Genomic DNA, 25,766 nt, shown 5'->3' with positions numbered 1-25,766 from the left:
AAAAAAAAAGATAATTTAGGCATCTTAATAGATGGTTAACAAGCATTTTACACTCCGTCATGATGAAAAAAAATCGCAAACATCTTGTTTCATCTTGGAAATGTAGAGAGCTGAAAGGAGCATCAGTACTATGTGTGCAGCAAGTAGAAGCTGGGAAAACTGGTCCCCACAGGAAAGATTAGGGAGAATCTTGAGAAAGGCTCACCATGTTGCTGGCTAGAGTAGAGGAATAGCAGCTAGTGCTGAAACTCTGCCCATCTTCACTATTCCCCGACCAGAACCAAAATCTTGATCTGCCAGGAGAAGGGCAAAAGAAAAAAGTTATCTTAAGGCACTTATGGAAAACCATTGCGTCTGGGGAAAGGAACTAGAAAAAAAATAAAAAGTTCTACACTTGAGAGAGAGGATGAAAGTGTGCTAGGCCTACAAGTATAGCCAGAGGAGAGGCAGGAGGACTTGTAAAGACTGTACTCATGAGACCCAGTTTCACTGCCAAGCCTAAGACTGAGATTAGTCAGTACACCAGAGAGTACCGCTTTCCCTGTCCATCAACACCACACTAACAATTGTGAGATGAAAATTACTGTGGAATATAGCTGGGCGAGCTGCAAGATACAGGTTCTCTCTGAGGAGCAGCATAGAGTGAAGACCTAAAGCCAAGAGAGGAGCAGAATTGGCAAACCTTCTGACAAATTAGCCCAAACCCTGAACATTAAGTATCACTGGGGGAATTTGAAGCCAGAAGTGATGCACTGAGGGTTACTCTGACAACAGCAAACTTCAAACTCCAGCCCCACTCCTGACTGGATTAACAGAAACTCCCATACTACAGTACTGGCATAAGGAAAAGCATGTTTATCTCTAAATGTTTACTTCCCTGTCTACTGTATTATACCACATGTCTGACTCTCAACAAAAAATTATGAGGCATATAAAAAGGTAAGAAAAAACACAATCTGAAAATATAAAGCTATCATCAGACCCAGACTCAGATATGACACAGAACTTGGAACTATCAAGTAGGGAATCTAAAATAACTTTGATTAATATGTTAAAATCTCTAATGGAAAAGGTAAACAACACGCCAGATCAGACGGGCAATTTCAGCAGAGCGGTGAAAACTATAAGAATCAAAAGGAAATGCTAGAAGTGGGGAAAAAAAAGTAACAAAGATGAACAATGTTTAATGGCTCATCAATAGACGCAAAATGGCCAAGGAGAAAAACTAGTGAGCAGGAAGATAGGTCAAATGAAATAATAAAAGAATAGCATATCCAAGAGCTCTGGGACAATATCTAGTGGTTGAAGGCTTCTACTTCTGGGAAGATGGTGTAAGCTTACTTTCCCCTGTTTGTATCACTCAGTATAATATAAACCCTGGACAGTATATATAAAACAATCATAGGAAGACTCTAAAAAGTGGAAAGAAGAAGCCAGATCAGCTGAGACCTCTGGACCCAAGGAACATTATGGTGATAAATTCCCTGGATTTCCTCTTTGCTTCTTTTTTTTTTTTTTAACTTCTAAGCTGCCAATGCTTTATTCATAAAACTTCATAAATATTTTTAATTAAAAACAAATTTTCTGGGTGATATAAAAAGAGGAAACTTGAAACATTCACAATTATAATATTTATCAAAAGCCAAACTTTTCTCTTTTCATTATTTATATATCGTTGAATTTCTTCAGTGAAATTCTATTCATTTTTGTAGTTCAGGTTTATTAATTGTTAATGTAACAGAACCCCAAATTTAAATACCCCCAACCCACTCTTTATACATTTTCTTTTGTTGTGCATCTTTATTTCTACTCATTGGAGAGGATTTTCTTTCTAAGGCTTGGATGCACTATTTTATGTCAAATAATTCCTGAAAAACCCAACTTATTTCTGTGTTCTTGTATTCAGTGTTCTCTGTCACGCATATTCTGATTGACCTACCCTCTTTCTACTTCCAGTCCAATCCAATCCTCCTCTTTTTTGCTGAGGAAGACTGACCCTGGCCTAACATCTGTGCCCATCTTCCTCCACTTTATATGGGACGCCACCACAGCGTGGCTTGCCAAGCGGTGCATCGGTGCGCGCCCGGGATCTGAACCGGCGAAGCCCAGGCCACAGCAGCAGAGCGCGTGCACTTAACTGCTTGTGCCACCAGGTTGGCCCCTCCAATTCTTTCATTTAATAGAAAAAACCTCTTTGCTTCTTATATCCAAGACTTGAAGCTGAAGAAGCCAGCAACCCAGTAATGTCAACAAGTGCAGACAAGAAATCCCAACAGAAGCCTGCAAAGGGCCAGGAAAGTGGCAGCCAGCAAGACAGAAAACTTTTAAACATCAACTACTCTACTCCAGCCAAATATGACAGAAAAAACCATGAACCCATCGCTACCCATGGCAGCAAAAGACAAATGGAGAGCCTAGACTTCTACTTTTGTGAAACTGTAACAAAATGCCCCAACAGCTCCACCTGTCAGAGAAGGCCAATTAGGGAGGTGGGACCTTCAACCCTACTGGCTTCTAATAAGCCTCCTCCACCTCAGTGTTAGTGGGGAGTTAAGACTTCCACTCCTACCTGGCAGTAATGAAGTGCTCTTCTCCCTTCTCACTGAGTGGAGTCAGTGGAGACATAGTGGAAAGTCAGGACATTCACCATTGCCAAGCAGTAATGAGGGCACCCCCATTATGGTGTCAGTGAGACCAAATGGGGAGCTAGGACCCCCTCCCTGACCCAGTAGTAACAAGGAGACCTCTATCTTGGGCATCCCTGGAGGCCAAGTAGGGAACCTCAACTTCTACTTCCATCTGGTAGTAATGAGGGAGCACCCCCCATTCTGTGCTGGAGCCATGTCAGAGAAATCCAGCTAAAACGGAAGGTTTAAATAAAATCCACGGCCTGGTGGCGTAGCGACTAAGTTCGCATGCTCCACTTCAGCAGCCCTGGTTTTGCAGGTTCAGATCCTGGGTGTGGACCTACGCACCACTTATTGAGCCATGCTGTGGCAGGCGTCCCACATGTAAAGGAGAGGAAGATGGGCACGTTAGCCCACGGCCAAGCTTCCTCAGCAAAAATAGGAGGATTGGCAACAGATGTTAGCTTAGGGCTAATCTTCCTCACCAAAAAATAAAAAAATAAATAAGATCCAGATTTTCAAAACATAGTATTAAAAGGTCCAGGTTTCAGTTGAAAATTCCTCATCGTAACAAGAACCAGGAAAATCTCAAACTAAAAGAAAGAAGACAATCAGTAGATGCTGTATTAGTTTCCTATGGCTGTCAAAACAAATTAGCACAAACTGGGTGGCTCAAAATAATAGAAATTCATTCTCTCATAGTTCTAAGGCCAGAAGTCTGAAATCAAGATGTTGGCACAGCCAAACACCTTCTGAAAGCTGTATGAGAGAATTCGTTCTTGCCTCTTCCAGCTTCTGATAGCTCCAGGCATTCCTCAGCTTGTGGATGCATAACTCCACTCTATGCCTCCATCTTCACGTGGTCTTTTCCTCTCTGTCTTCTCCCCTTCTGTCTCTTTTAAGGACACTTGTCATTGGATTTAGGGCCTATCCAGATAATTCTGGTTCATGTTATTTTGAGATCCTTAATTATGTCTGCAAAGACTCTTTTTCCAAATAAAGTCACATTCACAGGCACTGAGGGTTAGGATGTGTACATATCTTTTGAAGAGCCACCACTCAACCCACTATAGATGTTAATATCAAGATGACAGAGATATTATAATTATCTGGCAAAGATTTTAAAACAGCCATGATAGAATGCTTCAATGAACAATTATGAACATGCCTGAAAAAAAGAGAAAGCCTCAGCAAATGAATAGAAAATCTTAGCAAAGAAATGAATAGAAAATCTTAGCAAAGAAATGGAAGATATAAAGAAGAATCAAATGGAAATATTAGAACTGAAAAATATAATAACTGAAATAAAAAGCTCAATGAGTGGGCTCAAAAACAAAATGGAGGGGAAGATGAAAGAACCACTTATTGGAAGAGAGAACAATAGAAATTACCACAAACTGAACAACAGAGTAAAAGTAGATTGAAAAAAAAAATGGAACAGAGCCTCAGGGTGCTGTGGAACTATAGTGAAAGATCTAACACTTGTGTCGTCAAAGTCCAGGAAGGATGACTTGGATGAAGCTTGAGGGCATCATGCTACATGAAATAAGTCAGAGAAAGACAAATACTGCATGATACCACTTATATGTGGAATCTATAAAAGCCAAACTCAGAGAAACTGAGAGTAGAGTGATGGTTACCAGGGACTGGGAGGTGGGGAAAATGGGGAGATATTGGTCAAAGGGTACAAATTTCCAATATAAGATTACAAGTTCTGGGGATCTAATGTACAGCATGGTGTTTATAGCTAATAATACTGTATTATATACTTGAAAGTTCCAAAGAGAGTAGATATTAAATGTTTTCACCACAAAAAAGAAATTTCAATTACGTAATGGAGTGGAAGTGTTAGCTAATGCTATGATGGTAATCTTTTGCAATATATAAGTGTATCAAATCAACACGTTGTACACCTTAAACTTACACAATGTTATAGGTCAATTATATCTCAATAAAACTGGAAAAAAATAACAACACTGATTATAACCCCAAGAGTAAAATAAATCTCAGTGATTCCATATTGATATAAACAAATGATTGAATAAATAAATGGATGGGAATGGACAAATGTTACTTATAGAAGAATTCCAAATAATATAGGTAGATACTCCTCCCTTCAGAAGATGTAGCTTAATTCCCCTCCCCATTAAGTGGGCAACACATAATGACGTTCTTCCAAAGAATAGATCATAGAAAGGGGAAAATAGTAAGTTAACAATAGAGAAACTGGCAAACACCACTTTAATCAAGTCTAGTGATGTCATGTTGAAATCAAATATTCCCTGATAAAATTTGATGAAGAAGGCACTTCACTTCTGTGGTATCCTTCCCCAAAACTCAAAACTCCAGTTTTGAAAAAACATCAGACTAACCCAATTTGTGGAACATTCTCCAAAATACCTGACCAGTATTTTTTAAAACTCTCAAGGTCATGAAAAACAAGGAAAGAATGATAAACTTTCACAGATCAGAGGAGACTATGGAGACATGACAACTAAATGAAATATAGTATCCTGGATGGGATCCTGGAACAGAAAAAAATGACTTTGGGGGGAAAACTGGTGAAATCCGAATAAATTCTGTATAAATTAGAAATTGTATTGTGCCAATGTTAATTTCTTAGTTTTGACAAATGTACCATGGTAATGTAAGATGTAATATTAGGGAAGCTGGGTGCAGGGTATACAGCGATATTTCCCAATCTTTTCTTCATTATTGCCCTTCTAGGGAACCTTTTTAGATATTTTTCCCCCTAATTGCTCCCCTCATGAAATTTTAATACCGCAGATATACTGTAGATCTGTTTTATGTACTACTGCCCGCTTGAGGTGGTATAACCCCCTGTTGAGAATGCATGGTCTATAGGACTCTCTGTACTAAATTTGCAACTTTGCTGTAAGATTAGTTTCTTTTTTCCAAAATAAAAAAGTATATTTAAAAAACTCTCCAAACCAAAGTAACAACAAAATGAATTTTCTCAATTTGATAAAATACATGTGTGAGAAATTTGTAGCTTACTAGTGAAATAGTCAACATTTCCACCCTAATATCAGGAATAAAACAAAGATGTTCACTCTTATCAATTCTGTTCAGCATATTACTGGAAGTCCTAGCCTGTACCAGAAAAAGAAAATGAAATAAAAGGCATAAATTTTAGAAAGGAAGGAGTGAAATTATCTTTATTGGCAGTTGACAGAATCATGTATACAGATAATTATGAAGAAATTAACAAAAAATTACTACAAATAATGTTAATTTAGTAAAATCCCAAGATACAAAGACAGTACAAAAATAAATTATAAATCTACACCAAAACAACAAAACATTTCTGAGAGAAAATTTTAAAACACCTAAACAAATGATGAGATATCTTAACCTCATTGATTGGATGATTCAAAATTGTTAGGCTGTAAGTTCTCCCAAAATTGATCTATTGAGTGAATACAGTCACAGTGAAAATTCCAGCAGGATTTTTTGAAGAAATTGGCGAACTTATTCTAAAATTTATATGGAAATGAAAAGAGTCTGGATTAAGTAAAATAATCTTGAAAAGGAATAATAATGTTGGAGAACATTCAAGACTTACTGTAAATCTATAGTTATTAAGACATTGCCATATAGGTATAAAGATGAACAAATAGACCAATAGAAAGAATGAGGTGTCTGGAAATAGACTCATACACACAGTTACCTGATTTTCCAGGAAGATGCCAGTACAATTCACTGAGGAGAGGAAATCTTTTGAACAAATTGTGATGGAATAACTTGGTATCCATATGGAAAGAATGAATCTTGATCACTAACTCCTACCTACACAAAATTAGTTAATTCAAGATGATCATAAATCTAAATGTAAAAGCTAACATTATAAAGCTTCTATAACAAAATTCTTGAGAGTATCCTCATGACTTTGAGGTAGGCAATGATTTATTAGGACACAAAAAGAATTTACTATAAAAGAAAAAATTGATAAATTGAACTTTATTAAAATTAAATACTTCTCATGAAAGACACTATTAAAAATACAAAGGCACGATTCAGAGGGGAGAAAATATGACAAGATTCACATTCAGAATATATAAAGGGCTTGTATAGATTAATAGAAAAATCAATTTTTAGATGTCATAGCAATGCCAAATTTCTATAAAAGTTTTTAAGTGTTTGCTCTTAATTTCTACACTAAACTCATGTACCAGTGAGAAGCTATTTGCACGCTGGCACAGATGCAAGGACCACACTGGGTAGCACTACCTGAGAGGACATCAGCTTATATAACACTCAGTATGAGCTTCATTAAATTTTTCAAATGTCAGGGGTACAGAATCAGAGTCTTTACCTATCTAATAATTAATTCAATTCTCGTTCAGTTGATTGAAATTGCAGAAAGCAGCTCTATAATTTCACTTAATATCTTACTTCTGGGAAGCTGGAAATTAGGATCCTTTTAAAAATTATTTATTATGTATTCATGTGGGGAAACCATGATAGCTGCTCGCCGAAATTTAGACTATGAGAAGGACTTCAGTACAACAATTAACTTTGTTGTTTGTGTTTGAAATACTTTAATTACCTTTTTCTTTGCTCAGCTCAGCTATTTCTTGTCCTATTGTACTTAGCAATCCTTGTTTTCTCATTTAGGGTACATCACTGAAGGGTTCCTGGTCATGCAACATGCCTTGGATAAGGCCATCATGAAATATCATAACCGCATAGCTGCACAAAAGCTGTTCAAAGATGTCTCCGTTTTTGTTCAGAGATTTCCATACCCAGTATATTATCATGATTACTTCTTTACCTTTTTAAATGTTTTCATCCCTTTAGTAATCTTATTTATCTTTTCTATGAATCATCTTATCCTCATTCAGTCTGTTGTGTGGGAAAAGGAAAATCGATTGAAGGTAACTCCACTTTTCTTGTAGTATATATAGCTTCTCTAGAAAACGTTGGGTCTGTAGGGCAAAGTTTTGTGGAGGGTTGGATTCTTTCTACCCACTCAGCACTGGTGGATTACATTTCAGTAGCAGCCAACAAGTGAGCACTTACATCTCTTGGCAATTTTCTAAAATGTTGTTTTTATTGGAATTCTTGGTTTGGTTTTTAGTTTTATTTCTATAAGACTACTTCACAAGAATATTACAGATAGAATTTAAATGTCAGATGCCCTAAAATCTCTCTGGAATAAGGTGAGCTACAAAGAAATAATCAATTGGGTTTGTGGAATTATGTCTAAATGAATTTAAACACAATTCAATTCCAGGGTTCTATAATTTTGTGAGTATTTTTTCCAATTTCTATCTGAATTTTTTTTTCTAAATGACCTCTTATAGTCCCCCTCTAGAATTGTGTCTTGGTAGAGAGCATGTTGTGTTATGGCCAGAGGCTCTGTAGTTCAAAATCCAGTCTTCATCCATTTAACCAATGATTTATTCAATATTTATTTATTTATTACCTACTTTGTTTCAAAGACTCTGATAAATCATAGGTTTGAATCCTATGTCTATTACTTATTGACTCTGTGATATGTCGTATTACTTTTCTAGCTTATTTTCTCAGATGGAAATTGAGTATAATAATACCTAATTTGCAGGGCTGTCATGATATTAACCAAGATTTTATGTGAAAAATTATCACCTTGAAATCACCTAGACCTACTATTGTGAGCTGTAAAGGAGGAAATACATCTCGAGTGTTTAGTACAGTGCCTTGCACATAATGAGTGCTCAATAGCTGTTGGCTGTAGTTGTTAATATCAGTGGTCTCTTCATTTTATTTATCTCGTTTCTGTAATCATAAGTCATGTCATTTTCTTTCTTTTATTAGTGGCAACACCACTTTACAGATCAGGCTACATTGTTTCTCAACTATCTAGCTCTTCTCACTCTGGGCTCTTGTCACATGTTTCCTTACCCATTATCTCTCCTCTTGATCTACCTTGTACATTGTTGTTAGGTAATTTTCCTGTAACACAGATGACTATAAATAAATTTGGGGAATTTGTTTATCTTTATTGCCTGCTGAATAAAATCCATTTAAGTATATACATTTTCTAATATTAGGCGCCTACCCATTTCTCATTTTTTTGGTTATTGTTGTTTACAGATAGAGTTTAAATGCCAAAACCCTACCACTCTGGAAGAAGGTGAGCTACAAAGAAATAATCAACTGGGCTTGTGGAATTCTGTCTAGATGAATTTAGATACAATTCAGTTCCATGGTTCTATGATTCTATGATTTTTTTAAACCAATTTCTAATCTCTGAGATTTTTTCTTTTCTAAAGGACCTCTTGTAGTTCCCTCTAGGATTGGGTCTTGGTCGAGAGCAAGAAAACCTAAATACCTTTTCTTCCAGCCAAAACGAATGGCTTGTTTTGAACCTTCCTTTATGTTTCTGATCCTCTGCCTGTAATGCCTGTCTCTCTCTCTTCTGATTGGTGAACACACAGTTAACTTACTTGCCTCAGCTTTTATAGCTGCCGTCTCTTTGTTGATATCTCTCTTTAATTCTCAATTATGATTTAACAGTTTTTCCTTTGAGTCCCCAGAACATCATACACAAACATCAACTATATGACTTATTTATTTTTCATTAAAAAAATTTTCATTGAAGTATATCATACATACACACAGAAAAGTGCACAAATCATAAGTGTATGAATTTTAGTCCATTCAGGCTGCTGTAACAAAAAAACCATAAACTGGGAAGCTTATAAACAACAGAAATTTATTTCTCACTGTTCTGGAGGCTGAGAAGTCCAAGATCAAGATGCCAGCAGATTCAGTGTCTGGTGAGAACCCACTTTGTGGTTTATAGCTGACACCTTCTCCCTGTCTCCTCACATGGTGGAAGGAGCGAGAGAGCATCTCTTAGGCCTCTTATGAGGGCACTAATCCCATTCATGAGGGCTCTGCTCTCATCACCTAATCACCTCTCAAAGGCCCCACCTCAAAGTGCTATCACATTGGGGATTAGGTTTTCAATGTATGAATTTTGAGGGGACACGAACATTCAAACTACAGTAGTACAGTTGAATGGATTTATCTTAAAGTATGCTCATTTCATCATGACCCTGTTAAGAGATAAAACACTGCCAACACTCTAGAAATCTGCTTGTGCAGCCCCCAAAACATCTTCCTAAAAGTATACACTAACCAAATTTCTAATATGATGAGTTAGTTTTGCCTGTTCTTGAACTTGATATAAATGGAATCATGCACTATATTATATTCTGTCTGTGTGATTCATTCAGCTAAATATGTAGCTGTAGTTCATTTATATTCATTGAGTTCTATGAGTTTTAAGATTCCATAGTATGACTATCACTATTTATCCACTTTCTTTTGGTGTTTGGAGTTTGACTATTATAAGTAATAAACATTTTATACTTGTATTTTCTGCTGAATGTTAGGTTATACATATTTGACTTTAGTAGTTAATGCCAAAGTTTGCCAATAAAGTTCTACCAGTTTACACTTCCATTAGCAATGTGTGAAAATTTTATTTTCTCTGTATCTTCAACATTTGGTACTGTCAGTCTATTGTAATTGTCAAGTCTGGTGAGTATGTTGGCCTCAACAATGTGCAGATCTTTCACTTTTCATTGTTTTCGTTGTATTAAGTCTTTCATCTCCTTAGTTAATTCCTAAGTATTTTGTTCTTTTTGATGCTATTATAAATGGAATTGTTTTCCTAATATCCATTTCAGATTGCTCATGGGTATTGTATAGAAATTCAACTTATTTGTTCGTGTTGCCTTTGTATCCTCCTACTTTGATGAATCACTTATTAATTCTAACTTTTTGGTGTGTCAGATCTTTAGCATTTGCTACGTATAAGATCATATCATCTGCAAACAGGGATACTTTTACTTCTTCCTTTCCAATTTGAATGCCTTTTATTTCTTTTTCTTTCCTGGTTGCTCTGATTAGAACTTCCAATACTATTTTGAATTGAAGCTGCAAAAGCTAGTGTCCTTGCCTTTTTCCTGATTTTAAGTGAAAGAATATGGTGTTAGCTGTAGATTTTTATATATGGCCTTTGTTATATTGAGGAAATTTTCATCTATTCCTAGTTTGGTGAATGTTTTATCAGTCTCTGAATTTCTTCATCAGTTGAGATGATTGTGTGTTTTTTCCAAACCTAACTCTCTGAATGTGGTGTATTACATTGATTTTGAATGTTGAACCCTCCTTGCATTCCAGGAATAAATCCTATGACATATAATCTTTTTAATATGCTGCTGAATTCAGTTTGCCACTATTTTGTTGAGGATTTTTGCATCAGTATTCAGAAGAGATATTGGTCTGTGTAGTTTCTTTTCTTGTGTTATCTGTCTGACTTTGTTATCAGGGCAATCCTGGCCTCATAAGAATGAGTTAGGAAGAGTTCCCTCCTCTTCAATTTTTTGGAAGAGTTTGAGAGGGATTGTTGTTTATTCTTCTTAAAATGTTTGATAGAGGGTCGGCCCGGTGGCGCAAGCCGTTGGGTGCGCGCCCTCCGCTGTGGCGGCCTGGAGTTTGCTGGTTCAGATCCCAGGCGTGCACTGACGCACTGCTTGGCAAGCCATGCTGTGGCGGTGTCCCATATAAAGTAGAGGAAGATGGGCACAGCTGTTAGCCCAGGGCCAGTCTTCCTCAGCAAAAAAAGAGGAGGATGGGCAGATGTTAGCACAGGGCTGATCTCCTCACAAAAAAAAAAAAAGAAAATGTTTGATAGAATTCACCAGTAAAGGCTTCTGGTCCAGGGATGTTCTTTGTTGGGAGGTTTTGATTGCTGATTTGATCTCCTTACTCATTATTGATCTGCTCAGATTTTCTATTTCTTCATGATTCAGTCTTGGTTATGTGTTTCTAGGAATTTGTCCATTTCAACTAGGTTATCCAATTTTTTGGCATACAGTTGTTCATAGTGTGCTCTAATAATCCTTTTTATTTCTGTAAAATTAGAAGTAATGTCCCCAGTTTCATTTGTGGTTTTAGTAATTTGAGTCTTCTCTCATTTTTTTAGTCATTCTGGCTAAAAGTTTATCAATTTTATTGATATTTTCAAAGAACTAACTTTTGGTTTAATTGATTTTCTCTATTGTTTATTATCTATTTTATTTCTCTACTTTGATCTTTATTAGTTCCTTCCTTCTGCTAGCTTGGGCTTAGTTTTCTCTTCTTTCTCAGTTCTCTAAGGTGTGAATTTAGATTGTTGATTTGAGATGTTTCTTCTTTGTTAGTGTAAGTGTTTATATCTGTAAATTTTCTTCTGAGCACTGCTTTCACTGCATCCTGTACGTTTTGTTATCTTGTGTTTTTGTTTTCATTTGTCTCAAAGTATTTTCTACTTTCTTTTGTTATTTCTTCTTTGACCCATTGGTTGTTTAAGAATGTGTTGCTTCCAAATATTTTGAATTTTTGAATTTTCCTTTTGTTATTGATTTCTGGTTTCATTCTGTTGTCATCAGAAAAGATACTTTTTATGATTTCAGTCTTTTTAGTAAGACTTGTTTTGTGGCATAACATACCATCTATCCTGGAGACATCCCATGCATTCTTGAGAAAAATGTGTATTCTGCTGTTGTTGGGTGGCATGTTCTGTATCTGTCAGTAAGGTCCAGTTGGTTTATGGTATTTTTCAAGTCCTCTATTTCTTTATTGATCTTCTGTCCGGTTGTTCAATCCATTATTGAAAGTGGTGTGCTGAAGTCTCCAGCTATTGTTGTAGAACTCTTTGTCCCTTTAATTCTGTAATTTTTGAATCTTATATTTTGGAGTTCTAATGTTTGGTGCATACATGTTATAATTGTTATATCTTTGTGGTTAATTGACCCTTTTTTCAACTTACAATGTCTTTCTTTCTCACCTGTAACATTTGTTATTTAAGTCTATTTTCTCTGATAGTAGTATAGCTACCCTGGCTCTCTTTTGCTTACCACTTGCATAGAATATCTTTTTCCACCTTTTCACTTCAACTTGTGTCTTTGGATCTAAAGTGAGTCTCAACTGCCTTAACCTAAGTAATATTTGTATAACACTATACCTGACAATTGCAGAATACACATTGTTTTCAAGTACACTGGATAGACCAGATACTTGAAGTAATAGAGAGTATGTTCTCTCGTCAAAATGAAATTAAATTACAGATTCAATAAGACTAATATATTTAGAAAAAATCCAAATATATGGAAATAGATGATATGTTAAGCCATAAAACAAATCTCAATAAACTTAAAAGCATTGAAATAATCCGAAGTACATTTTTCTGATAATAATGGAATAAAAATTAAAAATCAATAACAATATGATGTCTAGAAAATCCCCAGTATTTTGGTAAACAACAAACTTAACAACAAACCAAGGATCAAAGAATAAATTACAAAGGAATTAGAAAGTATTTCAATCTGAATAATAGTGAAAATACAACTCATCAAAGTTGCTGATATACAACTAAATCTGAGTTTTGAGGTAAATTTATAGCTTTCAGTAACTTTTATTAGAAATGAAGAGGAGTAATGATCTCAGCATCTTGCTTAAGAAACTATAAAAGGGGCCAGCCCCGTGGCTTAGTGGCTTAGCGGTTAAGTGCGCACGCTCCACTACTGGCGGCCCGGGTTTGGATCCCGGGCGTGCACCGACGCACCGCTTCTCCGGCCATGCTGGGGTCGCGTCCCACATACAGCAACTAGAAGGATGTGCAACTATGACATACAACTATCTCCTGCGGCTTTGGGGGAAAAAAAGGAGGAGGATTGACAATAGATGTTAGCTCAGAGCCGGTCTTCCTCAGCAAAAAGAGGAGGATTAGCATGGATGTTAGCTCAGGGCTGATCTTCCTCACACACACAAAAAATTTTTTGAGAAAATTGTTTAAAAAAAAAAAGAAACTATAAAAAAGCAATTTAAATGAAAGAAAGAGAAAAAAGATTTAAAAAAATTTTATTGAGGTATAATTGACATATTAGTTTCAGGTGTACAACATAATGGTTCAATATTTGTATACATTATGAAATGATCACCACAATAAGTCTAGTTAACATCTGTCACCATAGGTACTTATGAAAAATTGTTTTTCTTGTAATGAAGACTTTTAAGATCTACTCTCTTAGCAACTTTCAAATATGCAATACAGTATTAGTAACTATAATCACTGTGCTATACACTACATCCCCATGACTTATTTATTTTATAACTGGAAATTTGTACCTTTTGACCACCTTAACCCATTTCTCCCACTGCCAACCCCCACCTTGGGCAACCACCAATCTTTTCTCTTTATCTATGAGTTGGCTCTTGTTTGTTTGTTTGTTTAGATTCCACGTGTGAGTTCTTATAATATTTGTCTTTCTCTCTCTGACTTATTTCACTTAGCATAATGCCCTCAAGGTCCTTCCATGTTGTTGCAAATGGCAAGATTTTGTGAATGAATAGTATTCCATTGTATTTATATACCACATCTTCTTTACCCATTCATCCATCAGTGGCCACTTAGGTTGCTTCCATGTCTTGGCTATTGTAAATAATGCTGTGGTGAACATGGAGGAGAGGGGGTCCATATATCTTTTCCATTTTCTTCGGATAAATAACCAGAAGTGGAATTGCTGGATCATACGGCGGTTCTATTTTTAATTTTTTGAGGAACCTCCATATTCTTTTCCACAGTGGCTGTACCAATTTACACTCCCACCCACAATGTACAAGTGTTCCCTTTTCTCCACATCCTTGCCAACACTTGTTATTTCTTGTCCTTTTGATAACAGTCATTCTAACAGATGTAAAGTAGTATCTCATTGTGGTTTTGATTTCATTTTCCTGATGATTAGTGATGTTGAGCACCTTTTCATGTACCTGTTGGCCATGTCTTCTTTGACCATATTACCTGTATGTCTTCTTTGGAAAAATGTCTATTCAGATATTTTGCCTGTTTTTTTAATTGACTTTTTGGGTTTTCTGCTATTTTCTGAGTTCTTTATATATTTTGGATATTATCAGATATATGATTTGAAAATATTTTCTCCTATTCAGTAGGTTGCCATTTCATTTTGTTGATGGTTTTCTTTGCTGTGCAGAAACTTTTTAGTTTGATGTAGTCCCACTTGTTTACTTTTGCTTTTGTTGCTTTTGGAGTCAGATCCAAAAAATCATCATCAAGACCAGTGTCAAGGTGCTTACTACCTGTGTTTTCTTCTAGGAGTTTTTTTTTTTCAGGTCTTACATTCAATTCTTTAATTCATTTTGAGTTGATTTTTGTGTGTGGTATAGAATAGTAGTCTAGTTTCATTCTTTCGCATGTGGCTGTCCAGTTTTCCCACACTATGTATTAAAGAGACTGTCCTTTCTCCATTGTGTATTCTTGGCTTCCTTGTCATAAATTAATTAACCATATATGCATGGCTTTATTTCTGAGTTCTCTATTCTGTTCCATTCATCTATATGTCTGTTTTTATGCTAATACAATACTGTTTTGATTACTATAGCTTGGTAATATAGTTTGAAATTAGGTTCTCCAGATTGCTTTGGCTATTTGGGGTTTTTTGTAGTTCCATACAAATTTTAGGATTGTTTGTTCTATTTCTGTGAAAAATGCCGTGGGAATTTGATAGGAATCACATTGAATCTGTAGAATTCTTTGTGTAGTATGGACATTTTAACGATATGAATTCTTCCAATCCATGAGCACAGAATATATTTCCATTTATTTGTGTCTTCTTCAGTTTCTTTCATCATTTTCTCACAGTTTTCAGTTTACAGGTCTTTCACCTCTTGGTTAAATTTATTCCTAGTATTTTATTCTTTTTGGTGCTTATGTAAATAAGATTGTTTTCTTAATTTCCCTTTTTGATAGTTTGTTATTAGTGTATAGAACTGCAACAGATTTTTGTATATTGATTTTATATCCTGCAACTTTATTGAATTTGTTGATTAGTTCTGACAGTTTTTAGGGTTTTCCAAAAATAGTATCATGTTATCTGCAAATAGTGACAGTTTTACTTCTTCCTTTCCAATTTAGATCCATTTTATGTCTTTTTTTGCCTAATTCCTCTGGCTAGGACTTCCAGTACTATGTTGAATAAAAGGTGCAAGAGTGTGCATCTTTGTCTTATGCCTGATCTTAGAGGAAAAGCTTTCATCTTTCATCATTGAGTATAATGTTAGCTGTGGGCTTGTCATATATGACCTTTATTACATTGAAGTATGTTCCCTCTATCTGCACTTTGTTGAGAGTTTTTATCATAAATGGATGCTGAACTTTGATGCTCTTTCTGCATCTATTGAGATGATGGTATGATTTTTATCTTTCATTTTGTTAATGTAGTATATTACATTGATTGATTTGTGTATGTTGAACCACCCCACATCCATGGAATAAATACCAATTTATCATGGTATATGATCCTTTTAATGTATTCTTGCATTTGGTTTTGCTATTCTGTTGAGGATTTTTGCATCTGTGTTCATCAGGGATATTGGTCTGTAGTTTTCCTTTCTTGTGATGTCCTTATCTGGTTTAGGTATCAGAATAATGCTGGCCTTGTAAAATAAGTTTGGAAGTGTTCCCTCTTCTATTTTTAGGGAAGACTTTGAGAAGGATTGGTAATAATTCTTCTTTTAATGTTTGGTAGAATTCACCAGTGAAGCCATCTGGCCCTGGACTTCTGTTTGTTGGGAAATTTTTGATTACTGAAAAAAAAAGTTTTAGATATATGAAACAATGGAGAAAATGAACAAAGCACAAGACGGATTTTTGAAAACAATAATTCTCTTTCTAGACTAATAAAGAGAACACATGTCTCAAATATCTGGGGGAAATCAGGTATCATTACAGATTCTATGGATGTTAAAGGATGATAGAAATTATTGTGAACACATTTATACTAATAAATTTAAAAAGCTAGATGAAATGGACAAAATCTTTTAAAGACAAAGCTATCAAGAAGAAATAGGTAATCTGAATAGCTCTATACCTGTTAAAGAATTTGAATTCATATTTAAAATACTGTTCACTAAGAACATTCCAGTCCCTAATGGCTGCACTAGGAATACTGTCAAATATTTAAGAAAGAAATGATACTAATTCTACATGAACTCTGTTAGAAAATGGACAGGATGACTGGGGCTGCATACAAGTCCCTGGGTCCCCAGGCCCCAGCAGCGACAATGACATCTGGGAACCCAGCGCGCCTGGCAGTGGTACAGTGAACACTCCCAGACAACCTGGGAGCAGCAGCGCAGGTGGTATATGGGGCAACTTCCTCCGAGCCCATGAAGAGCCAGTGGGGGAATGCAAGACCCTGGTGATGCCAGAGCAACAGAAGTGCTCACAGCCTGGTGACCCTGGTGGTGACACCTGAGATGGCAGCGACATTGTAAGCAGCAAGGCACCAACAACCTCAGATGCACAAGCAGCACAAGGAGGGCAATGATGACGCCTCTAGCAGAGGCAGTGAAAGGTGGAAAGTGCAGGATCTCAAATACAATGAGAAACAGCTTAGAACCAAAGTAACCAAAGCCTTACCCAGATAAGAAAGGTGGTTACTACCACAAATGTGCCAGCAGAGGATCAACTCATCAAGTACCATGAAAAACTAACACTGCAGAACACAAAGAAAATGATGACTCTCCAGAAAACAAACTTGAAGTCACAGAAGATTACAGTCTAACTGACAGAGAATTCAAAATAGCTGTCATGAAGAAACTCAATGCATTCCAATAAAACTCAGAAAAAGAGTTCAATGATATCAAGAATAAAATTAATGAACAGAAGGAGTATTTCACCAAAGAGATTGAAACTCTAAAAAATAACCAAACAGAAATAATGGAGATGAAGAACACAATGAGATGAAAAATATAGTAGAAAGCATTAAAAATAGAGAAAAATATATAGAGGAGAGAATTAGTGAGCTCAAAGATAGAAACCTATAAATGATTCAGGTGCAAGAGGAGAGAACTAAGATTTTTTAAAAATGAAGAAATTCTACAAAAAATATCCGACTTAATTGGGAAAAGTAACATAAGGTAATAGATATCCCAGAAGGAGAATAGAGGAAGAAAGGAGAAGACAGCTTATTCAAAGACGTAATAGCTGATAACTTCCCAAACCTGGGGAAGGAACTGGATATACAAGTACATGAAGCTAATAGAATTCCTAATTATCTCAATGCAAAAAGATGTTCTCCAAGGCATATAATATTAAAACTGTCAAAAGTCAATGACAAAGAAAGAATATCAAGGGCAGACAGAGAGAAGAAAATAACTTACAAAGGAACCCCAATCATCCTTTCAGTGAATTTCTCAGTGGAAACTCTACAGGCTAGGAGAGAGTAGAATGATATATTCAAAATACTGAAAGACAGAAAAAATCAGCCAAGAATACTCCCTACAGCAGTTATCCTCCAGATGTGAAGGAGAAATAAAAGCTTTCCCAGATAAACAAAAGCTAAGGGAGTTAATCACCACTAGACCTGCCTTAAAAGAAATGTTGAAAGGAGCCCTCTGACATGAAACAAAAAGGCTAAGGTTTACAAAGCTTTGAGCAATGCGATAGACAGAATCAGAAAATTGGAACTCTATATTAGAATAGGTTAGTAAACACTGAATTATAAAGGCTAAAGGGAAAGAAAGCATCAAAAATAACTATAACCACTTCAATTTGATCATAAACACAACACAAAAAAGAATAATTTGTGACAACAAAAACATAGAAGGGGAAGAGAAAAAGGATGGAACTTGCATACATAGAGATAAGATGCTAGCAGCAGGAAAAAGATTATCTCATCTATGAGATCTTTTATACAAATCTCATGGTAACCACAAAAAAAATCAAAGCAGAGTCACAAATCATAAATAAAGAGAAAACTGAGAAAAATATCACAGAAAACCACCAAAGAGAAATGGAAGACAGAAATACAAGGAAAAAGAAGCAATGAAAATATAGAACAACCAGAAAACAAAAGATAAAATGGCAGTATTAAACCCTATATATCAATAATCACTCTAAATGTGAATGGAGTGAATTCACCAATCAAAAGATACAGAGTGGCTGAATGAATTAAAAAACAAGACCCAATAATATGCTACCTCCAGGAAAAACATCTCAGCTCTAAAGTCAAACATAGGCTCAGAGTGAAGGGATGAAAGATGATACTCCAAGCAAATAACAGACAAAGGAAAGCAGGTGTAGCCACATATGTATCAGACAAAGCAAACTTCAAGACAAAAAAGATAACAGGAGACAGAGATGGACATTATATAATGATAAAAGGGACATTTCACCAAGTAGACATAATACTTATTAATATATATGCATCTAACACCAAAGTATATACAGTAGCTATTAACAGACCTAAAGGGAGAAATTAATAGCAACACAATAAGTAGAGGACTTTAACACTCCACTTACATTAATGGAGAGATCATCCAGACAGAAAGTCAACAAGGAAACAGTGGCCTTAAGTAAAACACTAGATCAGACGGACTTAATATATATAGAACGTTCCATCCCAAAGTGGCAGAATATGCATTCTTCTCAAGTGCACATGGAACATTCTCAAAGATAGACTATATGTTGAGAAACAAAGCAAGCCTCAGTAAATTTAAGAAGATTGAAATCATATCGAGCTTCTTTTCCAACCACAATGGTATGGAATTAGAAGTCAAAGACGAGGAAAGCTGGAAAAGTCACGAATATGTGGAGGCTAAATAAAATGCTACTGAACAGCTCTTGGATTAATGAAGAAATTACAGGAGAAATTAAAAAATACCTGGAGACAAATGAAAATGGAAACACTGCATATCAAAACTTATGAGGTGCAGCAAAAGCGATACTAAGAGGGAAGTTTATAGCAATACTGGCCTACCTCAAGAAACAGGAAAAATAACAAATATATAGGCTTACACTATATCTAAAAGAACTAGAAGAAGAAGAACAGGCAAAGCCCAAAGTCAGTAGAAGGAAGGAAATAATAAAAATCAGAGAAGAAATAAATAAATAGAGACTAAAAAACAATAGAGGGGGTGCTGGCCTGGTGGTGTAGTGGTTAAGTTCACGCACTCCACTTCGGCAGCCCGGTGTTCACAGGTTCGGATCCCAGGTGCGGCCCTACGCACCCTTTATCAAGCCATGCTGTGGCAGGTGTCTCACATACAAAGTAGAGGAAGATGAGCATGGATGTTAGCCCAGGGCCAATCTTCCTCAGAAAAAAAGAGGAGGATTGGCAGCAGATGTTAGCTCAGGGCTAAACGTCCTAACCAAAAAAAACACAAAACAATAGAAAGGATCAATGAAACTAAGATCAGGTTCTTTGAAAAGATAAACAAAACTGACAAACCCTTAGCCAGACTCACTAAGAAAAAAGAGAGAAGGCTCAAATAAATAAAATCAGAAATGAAAGAGGAGAAATTACAGTGGATACCACAGAAAAGGATACACAGAAAGGATTATAAGAGAATACTATAGAAAGCTATGTACCAACAAATTGGATAACCTAGAAGAAATGGATAAATTCTTAGAATCATACAAACTCCCAAAACTGAATCAAAAAGAAATAGAGAATCTGAATAGACCAATCACAAAGATATTGAAACAGTAATAAAAACCTCCCAAAAAACAAAAGTCCAAGACCAGATGGCTTCTCTGGTGAATTCTACTGAACATTCAAAAAAAATTTAATACCTATCCTTTTTAAACTTTTAAAAATATTAAGAGGACAGGATGCTTCCTAACTCATTTTATGAGGCCAACATTACCCTGACATCAAAACCAGCCGAGAACAGCACAAAAAGGCCAATATTGCTGATGATGATAGATGCAAAAATCCTCAACAAAATATTAGAAATAAAATACATTAAATGGATCATACACCATGATCAAGTGGCATTCATTCCAGGGATGCAGGGATGATTCAACCTCTGCAAATCAATGTGATACACCACATTAACAAAAGAAGAATAAAAATAACATGATGATCTCGGTAGACGCAGAGAAAGTATTTGACAAGATCCGACATCCATTTATCATAAAAACTCTCAAGAAAATGAATAGAGAAAGAAAGTACCTCAACATAATAAAGGCCACATATGACAAACCCACAGCCAACATCGTACTCAATGGTGAACAACTGAAAGTTATTCCTTTGAGACCAGGAACAAGACAATAATACCCACTCTTGCCACTCTTACTCAACATAGTACTGGAAGTTTTAACCAGAGCAATTAGGCAAAAAAAAAGAAATGAAAGAGATTCAAATTGGAAAGGAAGAAGTAAAACTTCACTATTTATGGATGACATAATTCTCTATATGGAAAGCCCTAAAGAATTCACTGGAAAACTGTTAGAAATAATCAACAAATACAGTAAAGTTGCAGGGTAGAAAATCAACATCAAAAATCAGCCGCAGGGCTGGCCCAGTGGCGTAGCAGTTAAGTTCGTGCATTCTGCTTTGGCCGCCTGGGGTTCACCAGTTCGGATCCTACTCACCGTGGACCTACTCACCGTTCATTAAGCCATGCTAAGGTGGCGTCCTGCATGGAAGAGGTACCACTCTACAACTATGATATACAACTGTGTACTGGGACTTTGGGGAGAAAAAAAAGATAAAAAGAAAAAGAGGAAGATTGGCAACAGATGTTAGTGGAGGGCCAATCTTCCTCAAAAAAAAAAATCAGTTGCATTTCTATACACTAATAATGAACTAGCAGAAAGAGAAATCAAGACTACAGTCCTATTTATAATCACAACAAAAAGAATAAAATACCTAGGAATAAATTTAACCAAGGAGGTGAAAGACCTGTATGCTGAAAACTATGAGACATTATTGAAAGGAATTGAAGAAGACGTAACGAAGTGGAAAGATATTCCATGCTCATGGATTGCAGGAATAAATATAGTTAAAATCTCCATACTACCCAAAGCAATTACATATTCAGTGCAATCCCAATCAGAATCCCAATGACATTCTTCACGGAAATTGAACAAAGAATCCTAAAATTTATATGGAACAACAAGAGACCCGAAATAGCCAAAAGAATCCTGAAGAAAAAAGGACAAAGCTGAAGGTATCACACTCCCTGAATTCAAAATATACTGCAAAGCTACAGTAATCAAAACAGAATGGTACAAAAATGGACACACAGATCAATGGAACAGAATTGAGAGCCCAGAAATAAAACCACACATCTATGGGCAGCTAATCTTCAACAAAGGAGCCAAGAACATACAATGGAGAAAGAAAGTCTCTTCAATAAAGAGTGTTGGGAAAACTAGACAGCCACAAGCAAAAGAATGAAAGTAGACCATTATCTCACACTATACACAAAAATTAACTCAAGATGAATTAAAGACTTGAATGTAAGACCTGAAACTATAAAACTCCTAGAAGAAAACATATGCAGTATGCTCTTTTATATTGGTCTTAGCAGTATCTTTTTGAATACTGTGTCTCCTCAGGCAAGGGAAACAAAAGAAAAAATAAACAAATGAGACTACATCAAACTTATTAGGGAAATGTAAATCAAAACTACAATGAGATATCATCTTATGCCCCTCAGAATGGCTATAATTACCAAGACAAAAAATAACAAATGTTGAAGAGGATGTGGAGAAAAGGGAATCCTCATACATTGCTAGTGGGAATGCAAACTGGTGCAGCCACTATGGAAAACAGTATGGACATTTCTCAAAAAATTAAAAATAGAAATACCATATAATTCAGCTACACCACTTCTGGTATTTGTCCAAATAACATGAAAACACTAATTCGAAAAGATATATGTACCACTATGTTCGTTGCAGTATTATTCATAATAGCCAAGATTTGGAGGCTGCCTAAGTACCCATCAATGGGTGAATGGATAAAGAAGATGTGGTATATGTATGCAATGGAATACTACTCAGCCATAAAAAAAGAATCGTGCCATTTGCAACAACATGGATGGACTTGACGGTATTATGCGAAGCAAAATAAATCAGACAGAGAAAGACAAATACCATATGATTTCACTCATATCTCAAGATAAACAAACATATGGATAAGGGGAACAGATTGGTGGTTACCAGAGGGGGAGGGGATGGGGGAGGGCAAAAGGGGTGAAGGGATACATATGTATGGTGACAGATAGAAACTAAACTTTTGGTGGTGAACACCATGCAGTCTATCCAGAAGCTAAATTACAATAATGTACCCATGAAATTTATAGAATGTTATAAACCAATGTGACCTCAATAAAAAAAAGAAAATAGGGAGGATGCAACACTTCATACCTTTTTATGAGGCCAAAAGTACAGATAAAAAAAAAAAACAGGCAAAGGTAATACAAGAAAAGAAAATTACAGATCAATATTCATGAACGCAGACAAAGAAAGGTTTAACAAAATATTTGTAAATTAAATCTAGCAATATATAAGATGGATAATACATCAAGACCTAGTAGACTTTCTCCCAGAATTGGAAGGTTAGATTAACCTTAGAAAAATCAATAAATGTAATTCACCATAGTAACAAAGTAGAAAATCCATGTAATCATTTCATTATGTAATCTAAGATTCCAGAGATTTCTCTGTATGTTTGTCTAAGGATTTGTTTTAAAAAAAGACTTTTTTTAGAGCAGTTTTAGGTTCACAGCAAAATTAAGAGGAAGGTTCAGAGATTTCTCATGTATCCCCTGCCCTCACACATGCATACACTCTGCCGTTATCAACATCCCCCACCAGAGTGGTGTATTTGTTACAATTGATGAACGTACATTGACACATCAAAATCATCCAAAGTCCATAGTTTACATTAGGATTCACTCTTGGTTTTGTACGTTCTTTGGGTTTGGACAAATGTATAATGGCATGTTTTCATAATTTTAGTATCATATGGTATATTTTCACTGCCCTTTAAAATCGCCGGTGCTCTAGCCATTGATCCCCCCCTCAATCCCTGGCCACCACTGGTCTTTTTACTGTCTCCACAGTTTTGCCATTTCCAGAATGTTATACAGTTGGAATTGAGGAGTAGGTAGCCTTTTCAGATTAGTTTCTTTCACTTAGTAATATGCATTTAAGATTCCTCCTTCTCTTTTCATGGCTTGATAGCTCATTTCTTTTTAGCACTGAATAATATTTCATTGTCTGGATATAGCACGGTTTATTTATCAATTCACCTAACTGCTTCTAAGGTTTGGCAATTGTAAATAAATCTGCTATGAACATCCCTGTGCTGGATTTTGTGTGGACATAAGCTTCCAACTCCTTTGGCTAAATACCAAGAAATGCTAGATTTCATGGTAAGTGTATGCTTAGTTTTGTAAGAAATTGCCAAACTGGACTCCAAAGTGGTTGCACCATTTTTCATTCTCACCAGCAATGAATGAGAGTTTCTGTTGCTCCATATTCTCGCCAGCCTTTGGTGGTGTCAGTGTTCTGGATTTTGGCCATTTTAATAGGTGTGTTGTGGTATCTCATTGTGTTTTAATTTGCTTTTGCCTGATGACATGTGATGTGGAACATCTTTTTGTATGCTTATTTGCCATCTCTACATCTTCTTTGGTGAAGTGTCTGTTAAGGTCTTCGGCTCATTTTTTACTCAGATTGTTTTCTTATTGTTGAGTTTTAAGAGTTCTTTGTATATTGTGCATAACAGTCCTTTATCAGATGTGTCATTTGAAAATATATTCTCACAGTATGTGGCTTATCTTTTCATTTTCTTGATATTATCTTTTGCAGAGCAGAAGTTTTTAATTTTAATAAAGTTCAGCTTATCAGTGATTTCTTTCATGGATCATGCTTTTGATGTTGTATCTAAAAAGTCATCACCATACCCGAGGTCATCTAGATTTTCTCCTATGTTATCTTCTAGGGGTTTTACAGTTTTGCGTCTATGGCTTTTATAGCTTTAGCTCTTACATTTAGAGCTCTCAGTTCTGTTCCATTGATCTCTATGTCTGTCCTTATACCAGTAGTACAGTGTTTCAAATACTCTACCTTTTTAGGTTTGTTTTTTTTGTTGTTGTTGTTATGTTTTGAAAACCAATTGATCATTTGTATATTAATCTATTTCTGGACTGGCTGTTTTATCCCTTTGATCTATCTATCCTTCTGCCAAAACCACACTGTCTTGATTATTGTAGTAAGTTTTGAAATTAGTTTAAGTCCTCCACCTTTGTTCTTTTTCAAGATTATTTTCACCATTCTGCATCCTTTGAATTTCCATATGAATTTTAGGATATGCTTGTCAATCCATATAAAGTAGCTAGCAGAGATTTTAAAAGGTATTTGGTTCAATGTGTAGACCAATTTAAAGAGTATTGGCATATTAACAATATCAAGTCTCTGATCCATGAAGATGGGGTGTCTTTCCTACAGTTAGGTTTTCTTTAATTTTTTTCAACATTGTTTTGTAGTTTTCAGTGTACAAGTCTTGCATTTCTTTTGTTAAAAATACTTTGTCATTTTGATTGGTTATTAAAACTTGCTAAGTCAGTCTGGTTGTAGCATTGATTGCTACGGAACTTAAAAGGGATTCTTTATCTATTTCTGTCCCCTATGCATAATGAAGTGGACCTGTGCCCATTTTTAAGAACTTTGGAAAGTATACAGATTTTCAGAGATCCTCACATTTATTCATTTGTTCATTCAACAAACATATATTATATGTGCCAGGCAGATGTAGGTAAGAAGACATAGTCTCTGCCCTGGAAGAGCTGAAAGTCACAGAATTTAATGTTGATATAATAGTTAAATTCAATAAAAATATTTAAAATAGCCTCTAAAGACTAATGCCACTCATTTGAATCTTCGTATTGGTCTTCTGTATTATATTCTTAGCTAAACTCTTTTGATGTTCTTTTGTTAAAACTTTAAATACCACATATGTCTAAAAGAATATAGTTCATAAAGATTACTGTTCAACTCTGTTTTTCTTCCCCTTACTTTTTATCCTAGTTTTAGTATTTGCTTCTGACTTTTGTAATTGATTTAAAATATATTTACATTTCTTTAATACCTCCTGGAAGAGGACATAATAAAAAGAAAGGGGGTATTAATCTAAGCAGTTTATAGTTTTTTTAAAGGGTTTCTCATGTCTGAATAATATCAGGTAAATTATTGGGGAAATCATCTCTGGGCTTAGAAGCATCACAGCATTGCCACTCACTAGCTGAATAATTTTAATCAAG

At 35.6% G+C, this 25,766-nt stretch overlaps 1 protein-coding gene across 1 annotated transcript in view; it reads left to right on the top strand.

Annotated features, from left to right (window-relative positions):
• Window positions 1–25,766, top strand: part of LOC106800150 (phospholipid-transporting ATPase ABCA3-like) — a 158,517-nt gene that overhangs the window by 20,860 nt on the left and 111,891 nt on the right. Inside the window, 1 exon segment of the mRNA XM_087417084.1 lies at window positions 7,266–7,525. Coding sequence (XP_087273210.1) covers window positions 7,266–7,525 — 260 coding nt within the window.

The sequence above is a fragment of the Ceratotherium simum genome, chromosome 26 (genome assembly GCF_057802395.1).
Source record: "Ceratotherium simum simum isolate JZ-2026a chromosome 26, ASM5780239v1, whole genome shotgun sequence".
Lineage (NCBI taxonomy): Eukaryota > Metazoa > Chordata > Mammalia > Perissodactyla > Rhinocerotidae > Ceratotherium > Ceratotherium simum.
Note: the sequence above shows the minus strand (reverse complement) of the source record. Positions and strands in the feature narration are given on the sequence as shown.